The sequence below is a fragment of the Harmonia axyridis genome, chromosome 5 (assembly GCF_914767665.1).
Source record: "Harmonia axyridis chromosome 5, icHarAxyr1.1, whole genome shotgun sequence".
NCBI lineage: Eukaryota > Metazoa > Arthropoda > Insecta > Coleoptera > Coccinellidae > Harmonia > Harmonia axyridis.
In genome coordinates, this window is record NC_059505.1 from 37,454,666 (window position 1) to 37,475,674 (window position 21,009).

At 41.6% G+C, this 21,009-nt stretch overlaps 1 protein-coding gene across 1 annotated transcript in view; it reads left to right on the forward strand.

Annotated features, from left to right (window-relative positions):
- The window catches only part of LOC123680044, a 225,248-nt gene that overhangs the window by 140,808 nt on the left and 63,431 nt on the right, over window positions 1-21,009 (forward strand). Inside the window, exons 9-21 of the mRNA XM_045617694.1 lie at window positions 343-596; window positions 659-1,019; window positions 1,078-1,446; window positions 1,502-2,881; window positions 2,944-3,237; window positions 3,296-4,866; window positions 5,134-6,568; window positions 6,623-6,776; window positions 6,830-9,295; window positions 9,349-9,524; window positions 9,587-10,510; window positions 10,797-10,934; window positions 11,641-12,423. Of these exons, the coding sequence (XP_045473650.1) occupies window positions 343-596; window positions 659-1,019; window positions 1,078-1,446; window positions 1,502-2,881; window positions 2,944-3,237; window positions 3,296-4,866; window positions 5,134-6,568; window positions 6,623-6,776; window positions 6,830-9,295; window positions 9,349-9,524; window positions 9,587-10,510; window positions 10,797-10,934; window positions 11,641-12,423 (10,305 nt within the window). The remainder of the gene's footprint in view (window positions 1-342; window positions 597-658; window positions 1,020-1,077; window positions 1,447-1,501; window positions 2,882-2,943; window positions 3,238-3,295; window positions 4,867-5,133; window positions 6,569-6,622; window positions 6,777-6,829; window positions 9,296-9,348; window positions 9,525-9,586; window positions 10,511-10,796; window positions 10,935-11,640; window positions 12,424-21,009) is intronic.

A 21,009-nucleotide genomic window follows, 5' to 3' on the forward strand; every position in this document is an offset into this window, starting at 1 on the left:
CAAGCTGTCTCTAAAAATCTCCTTTTCACTTATTTCCTGGAGTTTATTTTCCACATAACAACTGAACGACTTTTTCGTAGGTACTTATTGTTTTATTTCCAGTATTCTATACCTATACCTAGTAGCCTAATACTGTATACAATATTTTTGTACAAACTTCTCATTTACCTTTCAGCATCTGTATTATATAATTCAGTTTCATTTTCAGCCTGTTCTTTGTATGTTTTTCGATCTACGTCTTGCCTGTTCTGTTTCTTTCAGTCTGTATTTCTGCGTAGGTTTGTTGTTTTTCTTCTGATGTTTTCTAGAACTTTTTTCGAATATTTTGCACACTTTGTTTAGATGTAAACGAATGTCAGACGAATCCTTGTGGAGAGAATGCAGTATGTAAGGATACTATTGGAAGCTTCGTCTGTGAATGTTTAGAAGATTACACTGGAGATCCGTACAAACGATGTGAAGACATAGATGAGTGTAACGTTTTGGATAAGCCTTGCGGGCTACATGCAGTTTGTGAAAACACATCTCCAGGGTATAATTGTTTATGTCCTCAAGGCTATCAGGCCAGTCCTTCACCGAAAGTTGCTTGTGAACAGGTAAGAATCCTCTGCTTGTAACCTTTGAGACATTGAACTTATCACATCCTTCATTCTTTCAGATTGACGTTAACATTTTATGCAAATCAAACTTTGACTGTACAAATAACGCTGAGTGTATCCAAAATCAATGTTTCTGTCAAAAAGGCTTCACACCAAAAGGTGCCACGTGTTTGGATATAGACGAATGTGCTTCAGAGCCTTGTGGGCCATACGCTGTTTGTAGAAATACACTTGGAAGCTTTCACTGTGAGTGTGAAAGCGGTTATGTAGGAGCTCCTCCTATGGTACAATGTAAAGCACCGTGTGAAGACGTTAAATGTGGTGACCATGCTTATTGCAAGCCTGATGGAGACGAAGCATATTGCATATGTGATGATGGGTGGACTTATGATCCACATGATATAGCTGCAGGATGTATAGGTGAGTTACTCTACAACTTCCAAACCTTTCAGTGTGTGATATCTACTAAATATTTCAGATATCGATGAATGTGATACGATAAATGGTCCTTCTGGTAGATGTGGCATCAACGCTACTTGTACCAATTCTCCTGGAAGCTACAACTGTGTCTGTCCACCAGGTTTCTCTGGAAATCCGCAAAGTCAATGTCATGATGTAAATGAATGCCTGTATACTGACTCTTGTGGTATTGGTGCGATTTGCAAGAATACTCAAGGATCTTTCGAATGTTCTTGTCCTGAAGGAACTGTTCCTGATCCTGACCCGAAAACTAGATGTAATGAAATTGTTACTTGCGATAAAGACTCAGATTGTCCTGGAAATTCGATATGTGACTCGAAAAAGAGATGTTTGTGTCCAGAGCCAAATATAGGAAACGATTGTAGACGTAAGTTGTTTTATTAATTTGTTTTTATAACATTTTTAACTCGAACCTTCCTCAGATCCATGTGAGACAAAACAGTGTGGTCCAAACGAACAATGCACCTTGATAAACCAAGAAGCCAAATGTATCTGCGATGATGGTTTCACAGGAACAGCTAATGGTTGTGTTGACATCAATGAATGTGTCGGAAATCCTTGTCCAAGTGGTGCCATATGTAAAAACGAACCTGGTTCCTTCTCTTGTCAGTGTCCTGGAGGCACTTCTGGTGATCCTTATAGGACAGGATGTACAAAAACCAGCGACTTGTTCGTCTGCTCTGACTCCAACCCTTGTCCAGCAGGAGAACAATGTATCATTGATGAATTCGTCGGAGAAAGTGTTTGTATCTGTGTTCAAGGTTATGTAAGAGACCATGATACTGGAAAGTGTAGGGACAACGACGAATGTACTGAATTCAGAGATAAACCATCTTGTGGTCTCAACGCGGTCTGCAAGAATCTACCTGGAAGTTACGAATGCCATTGTGCGCCAGGCTTTAATGGAAACCCCTATCTAGAATGCATCGAATGCAACAGTTCAGACTGCAAATGTCAACCGCCCTATAAGTTCAACGATGGCAACTGTGTATTAGCTGGTTGTGGTGCCGACGGATCTTGTCCAGATGGAGCTGAATGCATTACCATAACAGGAGGAGTGAGCTATTGCGCTTGCCCCAAAGGGTTCAGATCGGCTTTAGATGGATCATGCGTCGACATCAACGAATGTTCCGAACAACAACAAGTTTGTGGTTTTGGCGCCGAGTGTTTCAACACGAAAGGCTCTTATGAATGTCATTGTCCTGAAGGTTATGGGGGAGATCCATACAACGGTTTGTGTGCTCCAGCACAGAAGAAATGTAGCAATGACAACGAATGTTTGGCGAATGAAAGATGCGTACAACCAGGTGAATGCGTCTGTCCACCACCTTTCTTCACAGACAGGTCAGATCAGAACAAGTGCAAGAGTCCTTGTGAAAGGTTCCCTTGCGGAATTAACTCTAAATGTATCGTGAGCGATCCTCCGAAATGCATGTGTGAACAAGGTTACAGAGGAGATCCTGTGGAAGGCTGCGTTGACATAGACGAGTGTGACGAAACGCCCTGTGCTTATGGTGCTCGTTGTGTCAACGAGAAGGGTGGGTTCAAGTGTGTATGTCCTAAAGGAATGACTGGAGATCCTTACAAAGGTGGATGCATCCTTGAGAGTGGAATGAGTAAGGTTGAATGTCAAAGAAATGAAGATTGCGCTGGTACTTTAACGTGTGTGGACAACTCTTGTATCAGTCCATGCGCAACAGTCCTCTGCAGACAAAATGCTTATTGTGAGCCAGAAAAACATACGGCTTCGTGCAAATGCAAGCCTGGTTTCAAGAAAGGAGTGGATGGTGGCTGTGTTTCATGTAAGTTCTAAATTTTTTTCATTCCGCAAAAACAATCCTACAATATGTATTTTCGATTTCAGTATGCGAGGATATCCTGTGTGCCCCAAGAGCACATTGTATTGTCACTTACGAAGGACCCACTTGCAAGTGTTTGGAAGGTTTCATGGGCAATCCTTTCCCAGGTGGGGAATGTTTCACTGATGTTTGCTCGAATGTTCAAACTTGCCAAGAACCGAAAGTTTGTATAGGTGGTAGATGCAAGGAAAGGTGCGAAGGTATAATATGCGGAATCGGCGCACATTGTGACTCCAAAACTAACAAATGCGTCTGCAATCCCAACTTCATCGGGAACCCTGATCTGATATGCATGCCTCGTAAGTAGAAATCACTCAACTTCATATATCAAGACAATCTAATTTTAATTTTTTGTAGCAATAATAGCACCAAGCTGTCAACCAGACTGCGGAGAAAACGCCCATTGCGAATATGGAACCTCGAACATCTGCGTTTGCGACGATGGCACCAGCGGAAATCCATACGAGTCCTGCAAAGGGCTGCAAAAGAATGTCTGTAGTGCAAAGTCCTGTGGACCCAATGCCGAGTGCAGAGAGAATTACAACCGAATTGAATGCGTTTGCTTGCTTGGTTTCACTGGAAACCCTTTCATTGGATGTGAGGACATCAATGAATGTAACAACAACGTCTGTGGTCAAAGTGCTGTTTGCTTAAACACCATCGGTAGCTACGATTGTCGATGCAAGGAAGGCTTTGCAGGAAATCCATTCATAATGTGTTCAGAGGTTCAAGGGGGCATTTGCAAAAATCCGGACGATTGTGAATGTAACGACAACGTTTTATGTCCCAATGGGTATTCCTGCCAACAAGGAACTTGCAAGAATATCTGCGAGAGTGTGCATTGTGGCCCGAAAGCTGGTTGCGTAAACGGTGTATGCTTGTGCCCACCTGGATATATAGGAAATCCTAACGATTTAATCGCTGGTTGTAAGATCCAAGGCCAGTGTCACTCAGATCTGGATTGCTACGATACCGAAATATGCTTCCAACTGGGAAAAGGCTCCAGGAAATGCTTGGACGCTTGCAGCAAAGTCCATTGTGGCCCTAACGCTCTTTGCGTCGCTGAAAACCATAGGTCCTCTTGTATTTGTGCTTCGGGTTACTTTGGAAACCCTGGAAATCTAAACATCGGTTGTCAGTTAGAAGAAAGGACTAATCAAAAACAATGCCGTTCTGACAAAGATTGCTTAGATGGAAACATATGCGCCATCAACGTTGATGGTTTGCAAAAGTGTATAAGTCCGTGCGAAACCGTAGCATGTGGGCTGAATGAATTATGTCAATTGGACGCAGGACAACACGCCACTTGTGCCTGCAAACCTGAGTACGTCTGGAACCCTGTAAAATCAATCTGCGAAAAACCTTCGGTTCCGGACTGTAGATCCGACGTGGACTGCGAACCTATATCTTCTTGCCAACCGGATGAGATAGGAATAATGAAATGCACTCCGGTCTGTTCCCATTTCACCTGTCCCAACAATGCAGCCTGCATTGCAGAATCACACAGAGGACAGTGTCACTGTTTGAGCGGTTTTACTGGCAATCCTAACGATCGCAGTGGGTGCAAACCAATCGATCAGAACCAATGCAACACCGACACTCAGTGTCCTGAACAGGAGGTCTGCAGGAAGCACGAAAAGCACAACCTGCTCGCTTGCAGACCTGCTTGCGACTATGTATCCTGCGGTCCTAATGCCGTTTGCATAGTGAACAACCACGTGGCCAAATGTCAATGTCCTCCAGGAAGCTATGTCGGAAATCCTAACAATGCCACTGGTTGTAGGTCCGTGCCGTGTGTTTACAATCTGGACTGTCCACCATCACAGTTATGTAACAGGCTTACCCATACTTGCTATGATGTATGTGATGAAGATTCTTGTGGAGACAATGCTGTTTGTATTGCTGAAGGGGGAAAAGCAACATGTCAGGTAAATATACAATAGTAGATATTGTCAAGTGTGATTCATATTTCTTCAGCTCACGTTTGAATTGTTTAACATAGTAATTTGATATTCAACTTTCATTATAGTTATTAGAATGAAAAAACTGATTCACTTCTATATTAACTCTCTTTGTAACAGTTAAAAATACATGAATGTGAGCTCTTTTCTTCGTGATCATGATCAGAAAATATGTCTCTTCAAGTAACATTCCTCACTATCAAACATTCTCATTCTGAACGTTTTCAATTCTAGTGTCCACCTGGCTTCAGACCTAATCCAGTTGCAGAAATTGAATGTGCTCAATTAGATACATGCAATCCAAATCCATGCCACGAAACAGCTATTTGCGAGAGCAGCACTTTTGGGTTCCAATGCAAATGCCCTCCTGGCACAGTTGGCGATGCACTAACTTCAGGATGTAGACCGGAAGGAAACTGCCCTAACGGAGATAGAGACTGTCCAAATCAATCTGTGTGCTATCAAGGACGCTGTGTGAATCCTTGCGAATACATTGATTGTCCTCCAAACTCTCAATGTACGGTGGAAGATCGAAAACCTGTTTGTAAATGCTTCGACCGTTTCGTTTCATCTCCAAACGGAATGCAAGGTTGTGTAAGACTAATCTCGACTTGTTTCAATGATGCAGACTGTGGAGATGGCGTATGTTACAACCAACAGTGTCGATCTGTTTGTAGAAACGGTAAGAATTGTTCACCTGGAGAAAGATGTCTGCAGAATAAGTGCATGACGCCTTGTAACAGCCACAACCAATGCTCTGAGAATAACGCTTGCATCAACGGTACGTGCAGTCTTGGTTGTAGGAGTAATAAAAACTGTCCAAATGCCGAGGCGTGTATCAACAACAAATGCTTGAACCCTTGTGAACTGGAAGGATCTTGTGGACCAAACGCTATATGCTCCTGTCAAAATCATCAAACAATTTGCAAATGCCCTGAAGGTTTTATTGGTAATCCAACACCACAACAAGGTTGCACCAGACAATCTTTGGTTTGCGAAACTAACAGACAATGTCCCAAAGGTTTCCTCTGTTTCAACGGCCAATGTCAAATATCATGCCGAGACAACTCAGTGTGCGCCATTGGAGAAAGATGTACTAACAGCTCATGCGTCAAAGTGTGCTATGGTGATAACAATTGCATACCTGGAGAAATCTGTCGCAATGGTCTTTGTCTAGGAGGTTGCAGCGTCAATTCAGACTGCAGAACCTCAGAGATATGTGTGAAAGGACAATGCAAATGCGCGAAGGGTTTCACAGGAACACCGAATGGTTGCGAGGATATAAACGAATGTGAAGCAAATCCATGTCATTCTTCGGCAAAATGCCAAAATAAACCTGGTTCATACGTTTGCTTGTGTCCAGAGGGCAGTGTTGGTGACCCATACATAAATCCGGGATGTCTTTCGCCAAACTATTGCAGAAGAAACACAGAATGTACCGGCAACCTCATATGCAAACAAAATAAATGTCAAGACCCTTGCGAAGAAGACAAATGCGGACCAAACGCCATCTGCAACGTTTCTAACCACAAATTGAAGTGTAGTTGTCCTTCTGGCCATCTTGGAGATGCATACGATAAATCATATGGCTGTTTCAAAGTTGAATGTTTGGTGGATACTGACTGCGATCAAAGTAGATTCTGCGATAAGCAAAGCAACAAGTGTCTAAGTGAGTTATCTTTATTTATTCTTCCGGAACATGTTAAAAATGTTGTTTTTTCAGATCCGTGCAATGATGCAACTTGTGGAAAAGGAACTTGTTCTGTCAAAAACCATAATTCAGTCTGCAACTGTTTCGAAGGTTACACCTTGATCGCAGGAAAATGTGTGGATATAAATGAATGTTTGGTGTCCCAGCCATGTCACGCATCAGCAAGGTAGGTTGTTCACTAAATGTGTGAAAATCAGTAGGTAATCTTTTTTTTTTCAGCTGTGTCAATGTGGAAGGAAGCTTCTCGTGTGTGTGTCCTGAAGGTCTGGTTGGTGACCCATCTGGCGTGGGTTGCAAAAAACCAGGCGAATGCGTAACAAACTCAGATTGTCCATCTTCAGCCATTTGCACAGAAAACAAATGTAAAAACCCATGTGAAAATCCAAAAGCCTGCGGCAAGAACGCAGAATGTATACCGGTTGGCCATGAAGCTATATGTAAATGTCCGCAAAAAACTAAAATCGATTCTAGAAGAAACTGCATACCAATTGAGTGTGACAGCAATTCAGACTGCCAGCAAGATAAAACCTGCATCGAGACCAAATGCTTGAACCCTTGCAGCCTGTCGAATGCATGTGGGCCCAATTCAGATTGTGTACCATCCAATCACGTGGGTATTTGTAGTTGCAAAGCGGGAACCACGGGAGATCCACATCTAGGATGCGTGGATATTCAATATTGCGCATCTGACAACCAATGTGCTTCTGGGTCAAAATGTAACAATGGTGTTTGTACGGAAATTTGCACCACTTCAAGAGACTGCCTACCAGAACAACTTTGCCTGAATGGAATCTGCCAACCAACTTGCAAATCCAACACAACATGTCCTGATTACCAATTCTGTTTGAACAATATATGTACCCAAGAGATAAGATGTAGGGAAAGTGCAGACTGTTCTTACAATGAGAAATGTTTCTCGAACAACGTAGGACGCAACGATTGCGTCAATGCCTGTGAAGGCGTGCTATGCGGTAGAAACGCCGAGTGCATCTCCAAGAACCACAAAGCAACATGCAAATGTAAGGCCGGCTTTAAAGGAAATCCCAACGATGACAAACACGGTTGCAGAAAGGTGGAGTGCGAAAGAAACAATCAGTGCTCGAATGATAAACTATGCGACCAATCCATGTGCAAAATAGCCTGCTTAGTGCATAATCCTTGCGGTAAGAACGCACTATGTTCTGCTGATAATCACAAACAAGTGTGCTACTGTCAACCTGGGTATACCGGCAATGGACGAACAGGTTGTCATCTGATTGACTTCTGCGCAGATCAACCTTGTGGTCCTGAAGCTATCTGTCATAATTCTAGAGGATCCTTCAAATGTCAGTGTCCTCATGGCTCCGTTGGAGATCCTTACAACGAGGGCTGCAGAGCACCTGCAGAATGCGAAAAAGACTTAGATTGCCCTACAGCAGCAAAATGTGACACTTCTTTGGGCATCGCTAAGTGTACCGACGTCTGTGAAGATGCTGTGTGCGGACCAAATGCAGAGTGTATTTCCATAAATCACTCTGCTCATTGTAGCTGCAAGAACGGATACCAAGGCAACCCCAATGATGTAACTGTCGGTTGCAGACCAAAACCAGTGTCATGCAAATCAACGCTTGAATGTCCAGCCAACACCTATTGTTATGGAAGTACTTGCAGACCCTTCTGCCAGGCTGATTCAGAATGTAGCCTCTTCGAAAAATGTATTCAATCTCAGTGTTTGAATCCCTGCGAACTTACTAACGCATGTGGAATGAACGCCAAGTGCACATCGGACAACCATCAACGACAATGCCAGTGTCCTAGTGGTTTCACTGGAAACCCTGATCAGGAATGTTTCAGACTTCCAACATCTTGTTCGTCTGGTAAAGACTGTCAGAAAGACTATGTTTGTCAAGAGAATTCCTGCATTCCGCGTTGTGCGTCAGACAATGAATGTGCTTTCAACGAGAAATGTCTCAAAGGAATTTGCAAATTAACATGTAGAGTGGACAACGATTGCTTCTTGGGACACATTTGCCTGAACAACATCTGCCTGTATGGGTGTCACAGCGACGACGATTGCTCTAGCAGTGAGTCGTGCAGAAACAACAAATGCACCAATCCTTGCCTAGACAGTCCATGTGGACCTAACGCGTTATGCACAGTTTCAAACCACAGGGCGTCTTGTTCTTGTGGAGCTGATTTCGTTCCAAATCCCACAGCTAAGATAGGATGTGTCCGAACTCCTGCTCCAAGCTGTAGAGAAAACAAAGAATGTCCAGCTGGTAACATCTGCGTTGAGAATGTTTGTAGAACGCTTTGCTCGTCTGATGACAATTGCTTGAATAAGGAACGTTGTGATGCATCGACCAATGTGTGCAAACCAATCTGCCGAAGGGACGATGATTGCAGGAGTGGAGAGATCTGTAACGGTTTGGTTTGCACAATAGGTTGCAGAAGTGATAATGGTTGTGAGTCCTACGAGAAATGCGTCAACAACAAATGCGCAAACCCTTGTGATTCGCCAACATCATGTGGCACGAATGCCGAATGCTCTGTTGTTAACCACAGAAAGTTATGCGTTTGTCCCTCACCTTTGGTAGGAAATCCTTTGGAGGCTTGTAAACATCCGGTTAGAAAATGTGATTCTGATACAGAGTGTCCAGAAAGGAACGTATGCTTCGGCGGAACCTGCCAGAAGGTTTGCAGAACGTAAGTTAAAACCTACTTTATATTTAAATGATACTCAACTAAGTTATTTACAGGGATAAGAATTGTCTTACTGACGAGAAATGTTTGAGAGGTATCTGCAGAACAATATGTAACTCGGATTCATCATGCGATAAGAACCAGATTTGCGAGAACAGAATATGTAACATTGGTTGTAGAAGTGACTCAGTGTGTCCTAAAGACCAGGCATGTATAAACAACAAATGTCAAGGTGAGTGCAGTCAATCTCCAAACCCATCAACTATATATCTAATCCTTAACCGTTTTTTGTAGATCCTTGCGATGGATTCACCTCGTGTGGTTCATGTGCTGACTGTAAAGTGAAGAATCACGTGGCACAATGCAGTTGTCCGGCGAATTTCTTCGGAAACCCACTTGTCAGCTGTACCCAAGCAGCAAGAAGATGCGATGGTAATTGTGAGTGTGATGAAATCGGTTATTGTACAAAATCTTGTCGTAACGAGAAAGATTGCTCTTGTGGAGAAGTGTGCTCGCTTGGAAAATGTAGGAATAAGTGTTCTTCACAACTGCACTGTGCTCAAGGGCAGAAATGTATTGATAGCGTTTGTCTACCTGGTTGTAGAAGAAACAGCGATTGTGCCAACAATGAAATATGTAGTGAGAACAAGTGTAAGAATCCATGCTCACAAGATAAGTCGTGTGGAAAGAACGCGCTTTGTCAATCTAGCGAACACAGGAAAGTTTGTCTTTGTCCAGACGGTTACCAAGGTGATCCAAACATACTATGCTTACCTTACGAGTGTCAGAAGAATGAGGATTGCGAATCAAACAAGAGATGTGGCTCTGACGGGGCTTGTAGAAATCCATGCCTAGAACAGGGAGCTTGTGGCGTCAACGCTCAGTGTAGGGTTAAAGACAGAAAGCCCTTGTGCTCATGCCCACCAGGATACGTTGGAAATGCTCTGATAGAATGCAAACAACCAGGTAGTGATAAATGTATGAAGAATTCGTGTGGACCAAACGCAAAATGTCAAACGAACGAAGACGGTTTCGTATGTAACTGCGAATCTAACTGCATTGGTGATCCTTATACAGGATGTGTTTGCGATAAACAACTGGTGGATTTGTGTAGAAATAAACTGTGTGGCCTGAGAGCTCAGTGTAAGATCGGAGATGATAGAAAAGCTCAGTGTTATTGCCCTGCAAGTAATCCTGCTGGTGACCCCACTATTGAATGTAAGTTGAACTTCATATATCTTTTTTTTTTTTAATTTAGCACACTGTACAAAAACAATCAGTATTGTTATCGAAGAAGAGACAAAAGAAGTTTGTTTGTTTGGGAATTAGGAATGATTTTACATCCTCTATAATTTATGTGACAATTTTTCTTGTTTGAATGTTCAGTCTGCATTGAAATCATCAAATTCATTTTTCTTAAATTTTCATCAAATTTATGATCGTATAGGAAGAAATTTTTCAATTCCAATTGGATCGTGAATTAAAATGTGAATTTGTTCATTAGGTTCAGAGAAAAGCGAGGCAGTGGATTGCAGAACAGAAGGATGTGGTAAAAACGCAGAATGCATCAGAGAAGACGCTGTATTCGTATGTAGATGCCTACCAGGCTACTCTGGACGACCAGAGTTAGACTGCCAGAGGGGTGAGTAAAACATGCAAAGATTTTGATAACTGGATGTTACACCGTACAATGTATACAGTATTTAGGCTTACTGCTCAACTAATGCATTCTGAGCATTAGTGATACTACCCGATTAATGAGATATCACTGTATAATAAACGCACTGGAATTGTTTGATAAGTATTTTACAAAGAGTCGTTGGCAGTTGTACCAATTTTCCCCACTGGTGATAAGAGTTATATTATGTGCACCAGATAATAATGTAAATATTAAATTACAGTTTTCTGTTCTAGTTGAAATTTAAGGTTTGAACCCTTACATGTGGAATGTACACTTCAGGCTTCCAATCTGCCTTTCATTCATTTCCCCACAACACATTCCACACGATTCGGTAACGCAAGAGTTATTGGATAAACGGTCAGGCAGTGATTAAAAAATGCGATCAAATGTAGCGGGTATGATGGACAAAGTCAGATTGGGAGATATGAAAGGTGCATTCTCACATTGTCTGTACATTAGCTACGTTGCATCGTGTCGGCTAAGAGCTGCTGCTTCCTGTAAATATTGCCGCTTGTTCGGTTCTGTTGAGATGGCCTCTTTCATTTCTCTCACTCTCTGACTGTCTTAGTCACACCCGCATGTGTTGTGTTGTGTATTGTCAGATTATTGTATCCTCTTTCACGGTTTCTTACGATTGCTTTCTTTTTTTCTATTCATCCACGAACAGAAGCGGAGTGTAACACTGACTTAGAATGTAGCAACGAGATGGCTTGCATCAACTTCCAGTGTATTGACCCTTGCACACTTAGAGGAGCCTGTGGATTGAACGCCATGTGCAAGACTATCATGCACAGGCCCAGATGTTCCTGTCCAGAATGTTATGTGGGAATGGCCAACACGCAATGCTATCCCGATTCAAAGTGTCTTGAGACGCATCCTAGACCGAATGTTCCTATTGTTTGTAATTCGGATAAAGATTGTGCACAGAATGTTTCGTGCAACGTCGGTACAGGCGAATGTATAGATCCTTGCAGCAATCCCTCTTTCAAATGTAGGGGTAACAAGAAGTGCGAGGTGCACAACCATAGGCCCACTTGTGTCTGTAAGAACGGATTCGTTGTCAATGAGAGAGGAGAAATATCTTGCGCGCCAGAGAAAACAGAATGCTCGACCAACGAACATTGTCCGCTGAAAAAATCTTGCATTGAGGGGATTTGTCAAAATCCGTGCAACGCTGCCACACCACCGTGTCCTCCAGAGAAGGGCTGTGACGTCATAAACCATAAACCTGTTTGTATTTGTCTTAAGAACTGCGTGCCAACTTTATCGATTTGCCTTCGAGACAATGGATGTCCACGTCATCAAGCATGTCGAGCATTCAGATGTGAAGATCCTTGCACAACGGCGAATTGTCCAGAAAACTCTCCTTGCACTGTAGAAGATCATAAACCTATATGCGAGTTTTGCCCTGAAGGATTTATAAGAGACTCGAAATATGGATGCCTCAAAGGTAAAAAAAATATAACTTTCGGTACAAACTTTAGTGCTTGAAGACAAAAACATCAGTGAACGATGAGCTTTCGGTTTCAGTACCTTTACGCAGTAAAGATTTTCTTGCTACAACGTTGCCTTCTTCCGTAAGACAGTCTAAATCTGCAACAGGACGTGCCTGTAATTTGTTCTCCGTACTTTTTCTTACCTTTTGGGTCACTTCTTGAGAATGGTGTTTGTGCCTTATTTACTGCTTCCAGTATATCTTTACAAGCTTTCAACTACTTTCCCGCAGACTATTACGCTTTGCATCTATAGTATTTATTCTAATTATTGAACTAATAATATTAATAACCTTTATGTATAAATAATATTCACAGTTACTGACGAAAAAATTGGAAATTGTACATCAGACAAGGATTGTGAACCAGCAGAATTATGTTACAACCATGAATGCACCACTTCATGTGCCAAATATTGTGCCAACAACGCCATCTGTGAAGTCGCTAATCACAGAGTAATTTGTACTTGTCCTTCAGGTTTTATGGGTAACGCTTCAGTCGAATGTTTCCCTGAAATACCCCCTTCCCCATTTACTACCCTTCAGTCTACCACTTCGGAATCCGAAACAATTTCTACGGTTACATATGTTACACAAAAACTGACAACAACGACCGAAAATGTTGAAATCGTTTTCCCCATGACAACAACCTCCGAGAAATTCGCCACTGTAACTTCGATACCGTTGATTGACACAACCGAAGGAACTACTACTATTGAGATCAGAACAGAGGAGAATATCATAAACAGAACTATATCAAATATTGGAATGGAGAGTAGAACAGAGCCAACTTCATCAAGAGAGTATAACAATACGACAAATGCTACCACTGAAGCAACAACAGCATATACAACTGTATCTATGCAATATGGAAATATTACAACAGAATTTGTAACACAGACTGGGGGAACTTTTGGTACTGATTATCCTGAAGTAATAACTCATTCATCAACCGAAATGAGTGGCATAGCCAGTACTGAAGGGGTGTCAACAGAAAAGAATACAATGCCCTCACTTACATCTGAAACCACAACCTCAGGTGTGGTTACAGAAGATGAGAGCACAACTAAAAGTGTGTATCCAGAAATAACAACTTACTCTTCAACAAAACAGGGTGAGATGGCCAGTACTGAAGGTATGTCAACAGAAAAGTATACAACAGCTTCAGAGTCATCTGAAACAAGCACCTTAGGTGTGGTTACAGAAGGTGAGAAAACAACTGGAACTGTGTATCCAGAAATAACAACTTACTCTTCAACAAAATCAAGTGAGATTGCAACTACTGAAGGTATAACCACAGAAAAGTATGCAACAACATCAGTTTCATCTGGAACAACCACCTCAGGTGTGGTAACAGAAGTAAAGGGAACAACTGGAACTGTGTTTCCAGAAATAACAACCTTCTCTTCAACAAAAGCGAGTGAGATGGCCAGTACTGAAGGTATATCCACAGAAAAGTATACAACAGCTTCAGTTCCATCTGAAACAACCACCTCAGGTGTGGTTACAGAAGGTGAGGGAACAACTAGAACTGTGTATCCAGAAATAACAACTTACTCTTCAACAAAAGCGAGTGAGATGCCCAGTATCGAAGGTAAATCAACAGAAAAGTATGCAACAACATCAGTTTCATCTGAAACAACCACCTCAGGTGTGGTTACAGAAGGTGAGGGAACAACTGGAACTGTGTATCCAGAAATAACAACATACTCTTCAACAAAACCAAGTGAGATTCCCAGTACTGAAGGTATATCAACAGAAAAGTATACAACAGCATCAGTTCCATCTGAAACAACCACCTCAGGTGTAGTAACAGAAGGTGAGGGAACAACTGGAACTGTGTATCCAGAAATGACAACCTACTCTTCAACAAAACCAAGTGAGATGGCCAGTACTGAAGGTATATCCACAGAAAAGTATACATCAGCATCAGTTCCATCTGAAACAACCACCTCAGGTGTGGTTACAGAAGGTGAGAGAACAACTGGAAGTATGTATCCAGAAATAACGACCTACTCTCCAACAAAACTAAGTGAGATGCCAAGTACTGAAGGTATATCAACAGAAAAGTATACAACAGCATCAGTTCCATCTGAAACAACCACCTCAGGTGTGTTTACAGAAGGTGAGAGAACAACTGGAACTATGTATCCAGAATTAACGACCTACTCTTCAACAAAACCAAGTGAGATGCCAAGTACTGAAGGTATATCAACAGAAAAGTATACAACAGCTTCAGTTCCATCTGAAACTACCGCCTCAGGTGTGGTTACAGAAAGTGAGAGAACAACTGGAACTATGTATCCAGAAATAACAACTTACTCTTCAACAAAATCAAGTGAGATTGCAACTACTGAAGGTATATCAACAGAAAAGTATACAATGGCATCAGTTCCATCTGAAACAACCACTTCAGGTGTGGTTACAGGAGGTGAGAGAACAACTGGAACTATGTATCCAGAAATAACAACCTACTCTTCAACAAAACCAAGTGAGATTCCAAGTACTGAAGGTATAACCACAGAAAAGTATACAACAGCATCAGTTCCATCTGATACAGCCATCTCCAGTGTGGTTACAGAAGGGGAGAAAACAACTGGAACTGTGTATCCTGAAATAACAACTTACTTTTCAACAAAACCGGGTGAGATGGCCAGTACTGAAGGAATGTCAACAGAAAAGTATACAACAGCATCAGTTCCATCTGAAACAACCACCTCAGGGAAGGTTACAGAAGGTGAGAGAACAACTGGAACTATGTTTCCAGAAATAACAACCTACTCTCCAACAAAACCTAGTGAGATGCCAAGTACTGAAGGTATATCAACAGAAAAGTATACAATGGCATCAGTTCCATCTGAAACAACCACCTCAGGCGTGGTTACAGAAGGTGAGAGAACAACTGGAACTATGTATCCAGAAATAACAACCTACTCTTCAACAAAACCTAGTGAGATGCCAAGTACTGAAGGTATATCAACAGAAAAGTATACAACAGCATCAGTTCCATCTGAAACAACCACCTCAGGGGAGGTTACAGAAGGTGAGAGAACAACTGGAACTATGTATCCAGAAATAACAAACTACTCTTCAACAAAACCAAGTGAGATTCCAAGTACTGAAGGTATAACCACAGAAAAGTATACAACAGCATCAGTTCCATCTGAAACAACCACTTCAGGTGTGGTTACAGGAGGTGAGAGAACAACTGGAACTATGTATCCAGAAATAACAACCTACTCTTCAACAAAACCAAGTGAGATTCCAAGTACTGAAGGTATATCAACAGAAAAGAATACAACAGCATCAGTTCCATCTCAAACTACCGCCTCAGGTGTGGTAACAGAAGGTGAGAGAACAACTGGAACTATGTATCCAGAAATAACAACTTACTCTTCAACAAAATCAAGTGAGATTGCAACTACTGAAGGTATAACCACAGAAAAGTATACAACAGCATCAGTTCCATCTGATACAGCCATCTCCAGAGTGGTTACAGAAGGGGAGAAAACAACTGGAACTGTGTATCCAGAAATAACAACTTACTTTTCAACAAAACCGGGTGAGATGGCCAGTACTGAAGGTATGTCAACAGAAAAGTATACAACAGCATCAGTTCCATCTGAAACAACCACCTCAGGGAAGGTTACAGAAGGTGAGAGAACAACTGGAACTATGTTTCCAGAAATAACAACCTACTCTCCAACAAAACCTAGTGAGATGCCAAGTACTGAAGGTATATCAACAGAAAAGTATACAATGGCATCAGTTCCATCTGAAACAACCACCTCAGGCGTGGTTACAGAAGGTGAGAGAACAACTGGAACTATGTATCCAGAAATAACAACCTACTCTTCAACAAAAACTAGTGAGATGCCAAGTACTGAAGGTATATCAACAGAAAAGTATACAACAGCATCAGTTCCATCTGAAACTACCACCTCAGGTGTGGTTACAGAAGGTGAGAGAACAACTGGAACTATGTTTCCAGAAATAACAACCTACTCTTCAACAAAACCTAGTGAGATGCCAAGTACTGAAGGTATATCAACAGAAAAGTATACAATGGCATCAGTTCCATCTGAAACAACCACCTCAGGTGTGGTTACAGAAGGTGAGAGAACAACTGGAACTATGTATCAAGAAATAACAACCTACTCTTCAACAAAACCTAGTGAGATGCCAAGTACTGAAGGTATATCAACAGAAAAGTATACAACAGCATCAGTTCCATCTGAAACTACCACCTCAGGTGTGGTTACAGAAGGTGAGAGAACAACTGGAACTATGTATCCAGAAATAACAACCTACTCTTCAACAAAACCTAGTGAGATGCCAAGTACTGAAGGTATATCAACAGAAAAGTATACAATGGCATCAGTTCCATCTGAAACAACCACCTCAGGTGTGGTTACAGAAGGTGGGAGAACAACTGGAACTATGTATCGAGAAATAACAACCTACTCTTCAACAAAACCTAGTGAGATTCCAAGTACTGAAGGTATATCAACAGAAAAGTATACAACAGCATCATTTCCAACTGAAACTACCACCTCAGGTGTGGTAACGGAAGGTGAGAGAACAACTGGAACTATGTATCCAGAAATAACGACCTACTCTTCAACAAAACCAAGTGAGATTCCAAGTACTGAAGGTATGTCAACAGAAAAGTATACAATGGCATCAGTTCCATCTGAAACAACCACCTCAGGTGTGGTTACAGGAGGTGAGAGAACAACTGGAACTATGTATCCAGAAATAACAACCTACTCCTCGACAAAACCAAGTGAGATTCCAAGTTCTGAAGGTATATCAACAGAAAAGTATACAACAGCATCAGTTCCATCTGAAACTACCACCTCAGGTGTGGTAACAGAAGATGAGAGAAAAACTGGAACTATGTATCCAGAAATAACGACCTACTCTCCAACAAAACCAAGTGAGATGGCCACTACTGAAGGTATATCAACAACAAAGTATACAATGGCATCAGTTCCATCTGAAACAACCACCTCAGGTGTGGTAACAGAAGGTGAGAAAACAACTGGAACTCTGTTTCCAGAAATCACAACTTTATCTTCAACAAAAGCGAGTGAGATGCCCAGTACTGAAGGTATATCAACAGAAAAGTATACAACAGCATCAGTTCCATCTGAAACTACCACCTCAGGTGTGGTTACAGAAGGTGAGAGAACAACTGGAACTATGTATCCAGAAATAACGACCTACTCTTCAACAAAACCAAGTGAGATTGCAACTACTGAAGGTATAACCACAGAAAAGTATACAACAGCATCAGTTCCATCTGATACAGCCATCTCCAGAGTGGTTACAGAAGGGGAGAAAACAACTGGAACTGTGTATCCAGAAATAACAACTTACTTTTCAACAAAACCGGGTGAGATGGCCAGTACTGAAGGTATGTCAACAGAAAAGTATACAACAGCATCAGTTCCATCTGAAACAACCACCTCAGGGAAGGTTACAGAAGGTGAGAGAACAACTGGAACTATGTTTCCAGAAATAACAACCTACTCTCCAACAAAACCTAGTGAGATGCCAAGTACTGAAGGTATATCAACAGAAAAGTATACAATGGCATCAGTTCCATCTGAAACAACCACCTCAGGCGTGGTTACAGAAGGTGAGAGAACAACTGGAACTATGTATCCAGAAATAACAACCTACTCTTCAACAAAAACTAGTGAGATGCCAAGTACTGAAGGTATATCAACAGAAAAGTATACAACAGCATCAGTTCCATCTGAAACTACCACCTCAGGTGTGGTTACAGAAGGTGAGAGAACAACTGGAACTATGTTTCCAGAAATAACAACCTACTCTTCAACAAAACCTAGTGAGATGCCAAGTACTGAAGGTATATCAACAGAAAAGTATACAATGGCATCAGTTCCATCTGAAACAACCACCTCAGGTGTGGTTACAGAAGGTGAGAGAACAACTGGAACTATGTATCAAGAAATAACAACCTACTCTTCAACAAAACCTAGTGAGATGCCAAGTACTGAAGGTATATCAACAGAAAAGTATACAACAGCATCAGTTCCATCTGAAACTACCACCTCAGGTGTGGTAACGGAAGGTGAGAGAACAACTGGAACTATGTATCCAGAAATAACGACCTACTCTTCAACAAAACCAAGTGAGATTCCAAGTACTGAAGGTATGTCAACAGAAAAGTATACAATGGCATCAGTTCCATCTGAAACAACCACCTCAGGTGTGGTTACAGGAGGTGAGAGAACAACTGGAACTATGTATCCAGAAATAACAACCTACTCCTCGACAAAACCAAGTGAGATTCCAAGTTCTGAAGGTATATCAACAGAAAAGTATACAACAGCATCAGTTCCATCTGAAACTACCACCTCAGGTGTGGTAACAGAAGATGAGAGAAAAACTGGAACTATGTATCCAGAAATAACGACCTACTCTCCAACAAAACCAAGTGAGATGGCCACTACTGAAGGTATATCAACAACAAAGTATACAATGGCATCAGTTCCATCTGAAACAACCACCTCAGGTGTGGTAACAGAAGGTGAGAAAACAACTGGAACTCTGTTTCCAGAAATCACAACTTTATCTTCAACAAAAGCGAGTGAGATGCCCAGTACTGAAGGTATATCAACAGAAAAGTATACAACAGCATCAGTTCCATCTGAAACTACCACCTCAGGTGTGGTTACAGAAGGTGAGAGAACAACTGGAACTATGTATCCAGAAATAACGACCTACTCTTCAACAAAACCAAGTGAGATTCCAAGTACTGAAGGTATATCAACAGGAAAGTATACAATGGCATCAGTTCCATCTGAAACAACCACCTCAGGTGTGGTTACAGAAGGCGAGAGAACAACTGGAACTATGTATCCAGAAATAACAACCTACTCTTCAACAAAACCTAGTGAGATGCCAAGTACTGAAGGTATATCAACAGAAGGAAAATATACAACAGCATCAGTTCCATCTGAAACAACCACCTCAGGTGTGGTTACAGAAGGTGAGAGAACAACTGGAACTATGTTTTCAGAAATAACGACCTACTCTTCAACAAAACCTAGTGTGATGCCAAGTACTGAAGCTAAAACAACAGAAAAGTATACAACAGCATCAGTTCCATCTGCAACTACCACCTCAGGTGTGATTACAGAAGGTGAGAGAACAACTGGAACTATGTATCGAGAAATAACAACCTACCCTTCAACAAAACCTAGTGAGATGCCAAGTACTGAAGGTGTATCAACAGAAAAATATACAACAGCATCAGTTCTATCTGAAACTACCACCTCAGGTGTGTTTACAGAAGGTGAGAGAACAACTGGAACTATGTTTCCAGAAATAACAACCTACTCTTCAACAAAACCTAGTGAGATGCCAAGTACTGAAGGTATATCAACAGAAAAGTATACAATGGCATCAGTTCCATCTGAAACAACCTCCTCAGGTGTGGTTGCAGAAGGTGAGAGAACAACTGGAACTATGTATCCAGAAATAACGACCTACTCTTCAACAAAACCAAGTGAGATTCGAAGTACTGAAGGTATATCAACAGAAAAGTATACAATGGCATCAGTTCCATCTGAAACAACCACCTCAGGTGTGGTTACAGGAGGTGAGAGAACAACTGGAACTATGTATCCAGAAATAACAACCTACTCCTCGACAAAACCAAGTGAGATTCCAAGTACTGAAGGTATATCAACAGAAAAGTATACAATGGCATCAGTTCCATCTGAAACAACCACCCCAGGTGTGGTAACAGAAGATGAGAGAACAACTGGAACTATGTATCCAGAAATAACAACTTACTCTTCAACAAAATCAAGTGAGATTCCAACTACTGAAGGTATAACCACAGAAAAGTATACAACGGCATCAGTTCCATCTGAAACAACCACCTCAGGTCTGGTAACAGAAGGTGAGAGAACAACTGGAACTATGTATCCAGAAATAACGACCTACTCTTCAACAAAACCTAGTGAGATGCCAAGTACTGAAGATATATCAACAGAAAAGTATACAACAGCATCAGTTCCATCTGAAACAACCGCCTCAGGTGTGGTTACAGAAGGTGAGAGAACAACTGGAACTATGTATCCAGAAATAACGACCTACTCTCCAACAAAACCAAGTGACATGGCCACTACTGAAGGTATATCAACAACAAAGTATACAATGGCATCAGTTCCATCTGAAACAACCACCTCAGGTTTGGTAACAGAAGGTGAGAAAACAACTGGAACTGTGTTTCCAGAAATCACAACGTTATCTTCAACAAAAGCGAGTGAGATGCCCAGTACTGAAGGTATATCAACAGAAAAGTATACAACAGCATCAGTTCCATCTGAAACTACCACCTCAGGTGTGGTTACAGAAGGTGAGAAAACAACTGGAACTATGTATCCAGAAATAACGACCTACTCTTCAACAAAACCAAGTGAGATTCCAAGTACTGAAGGTATATCAACAGGAAAGTATACAATGGCATCAGTTCCATCTGAAACAACCACCTCAGGTGTG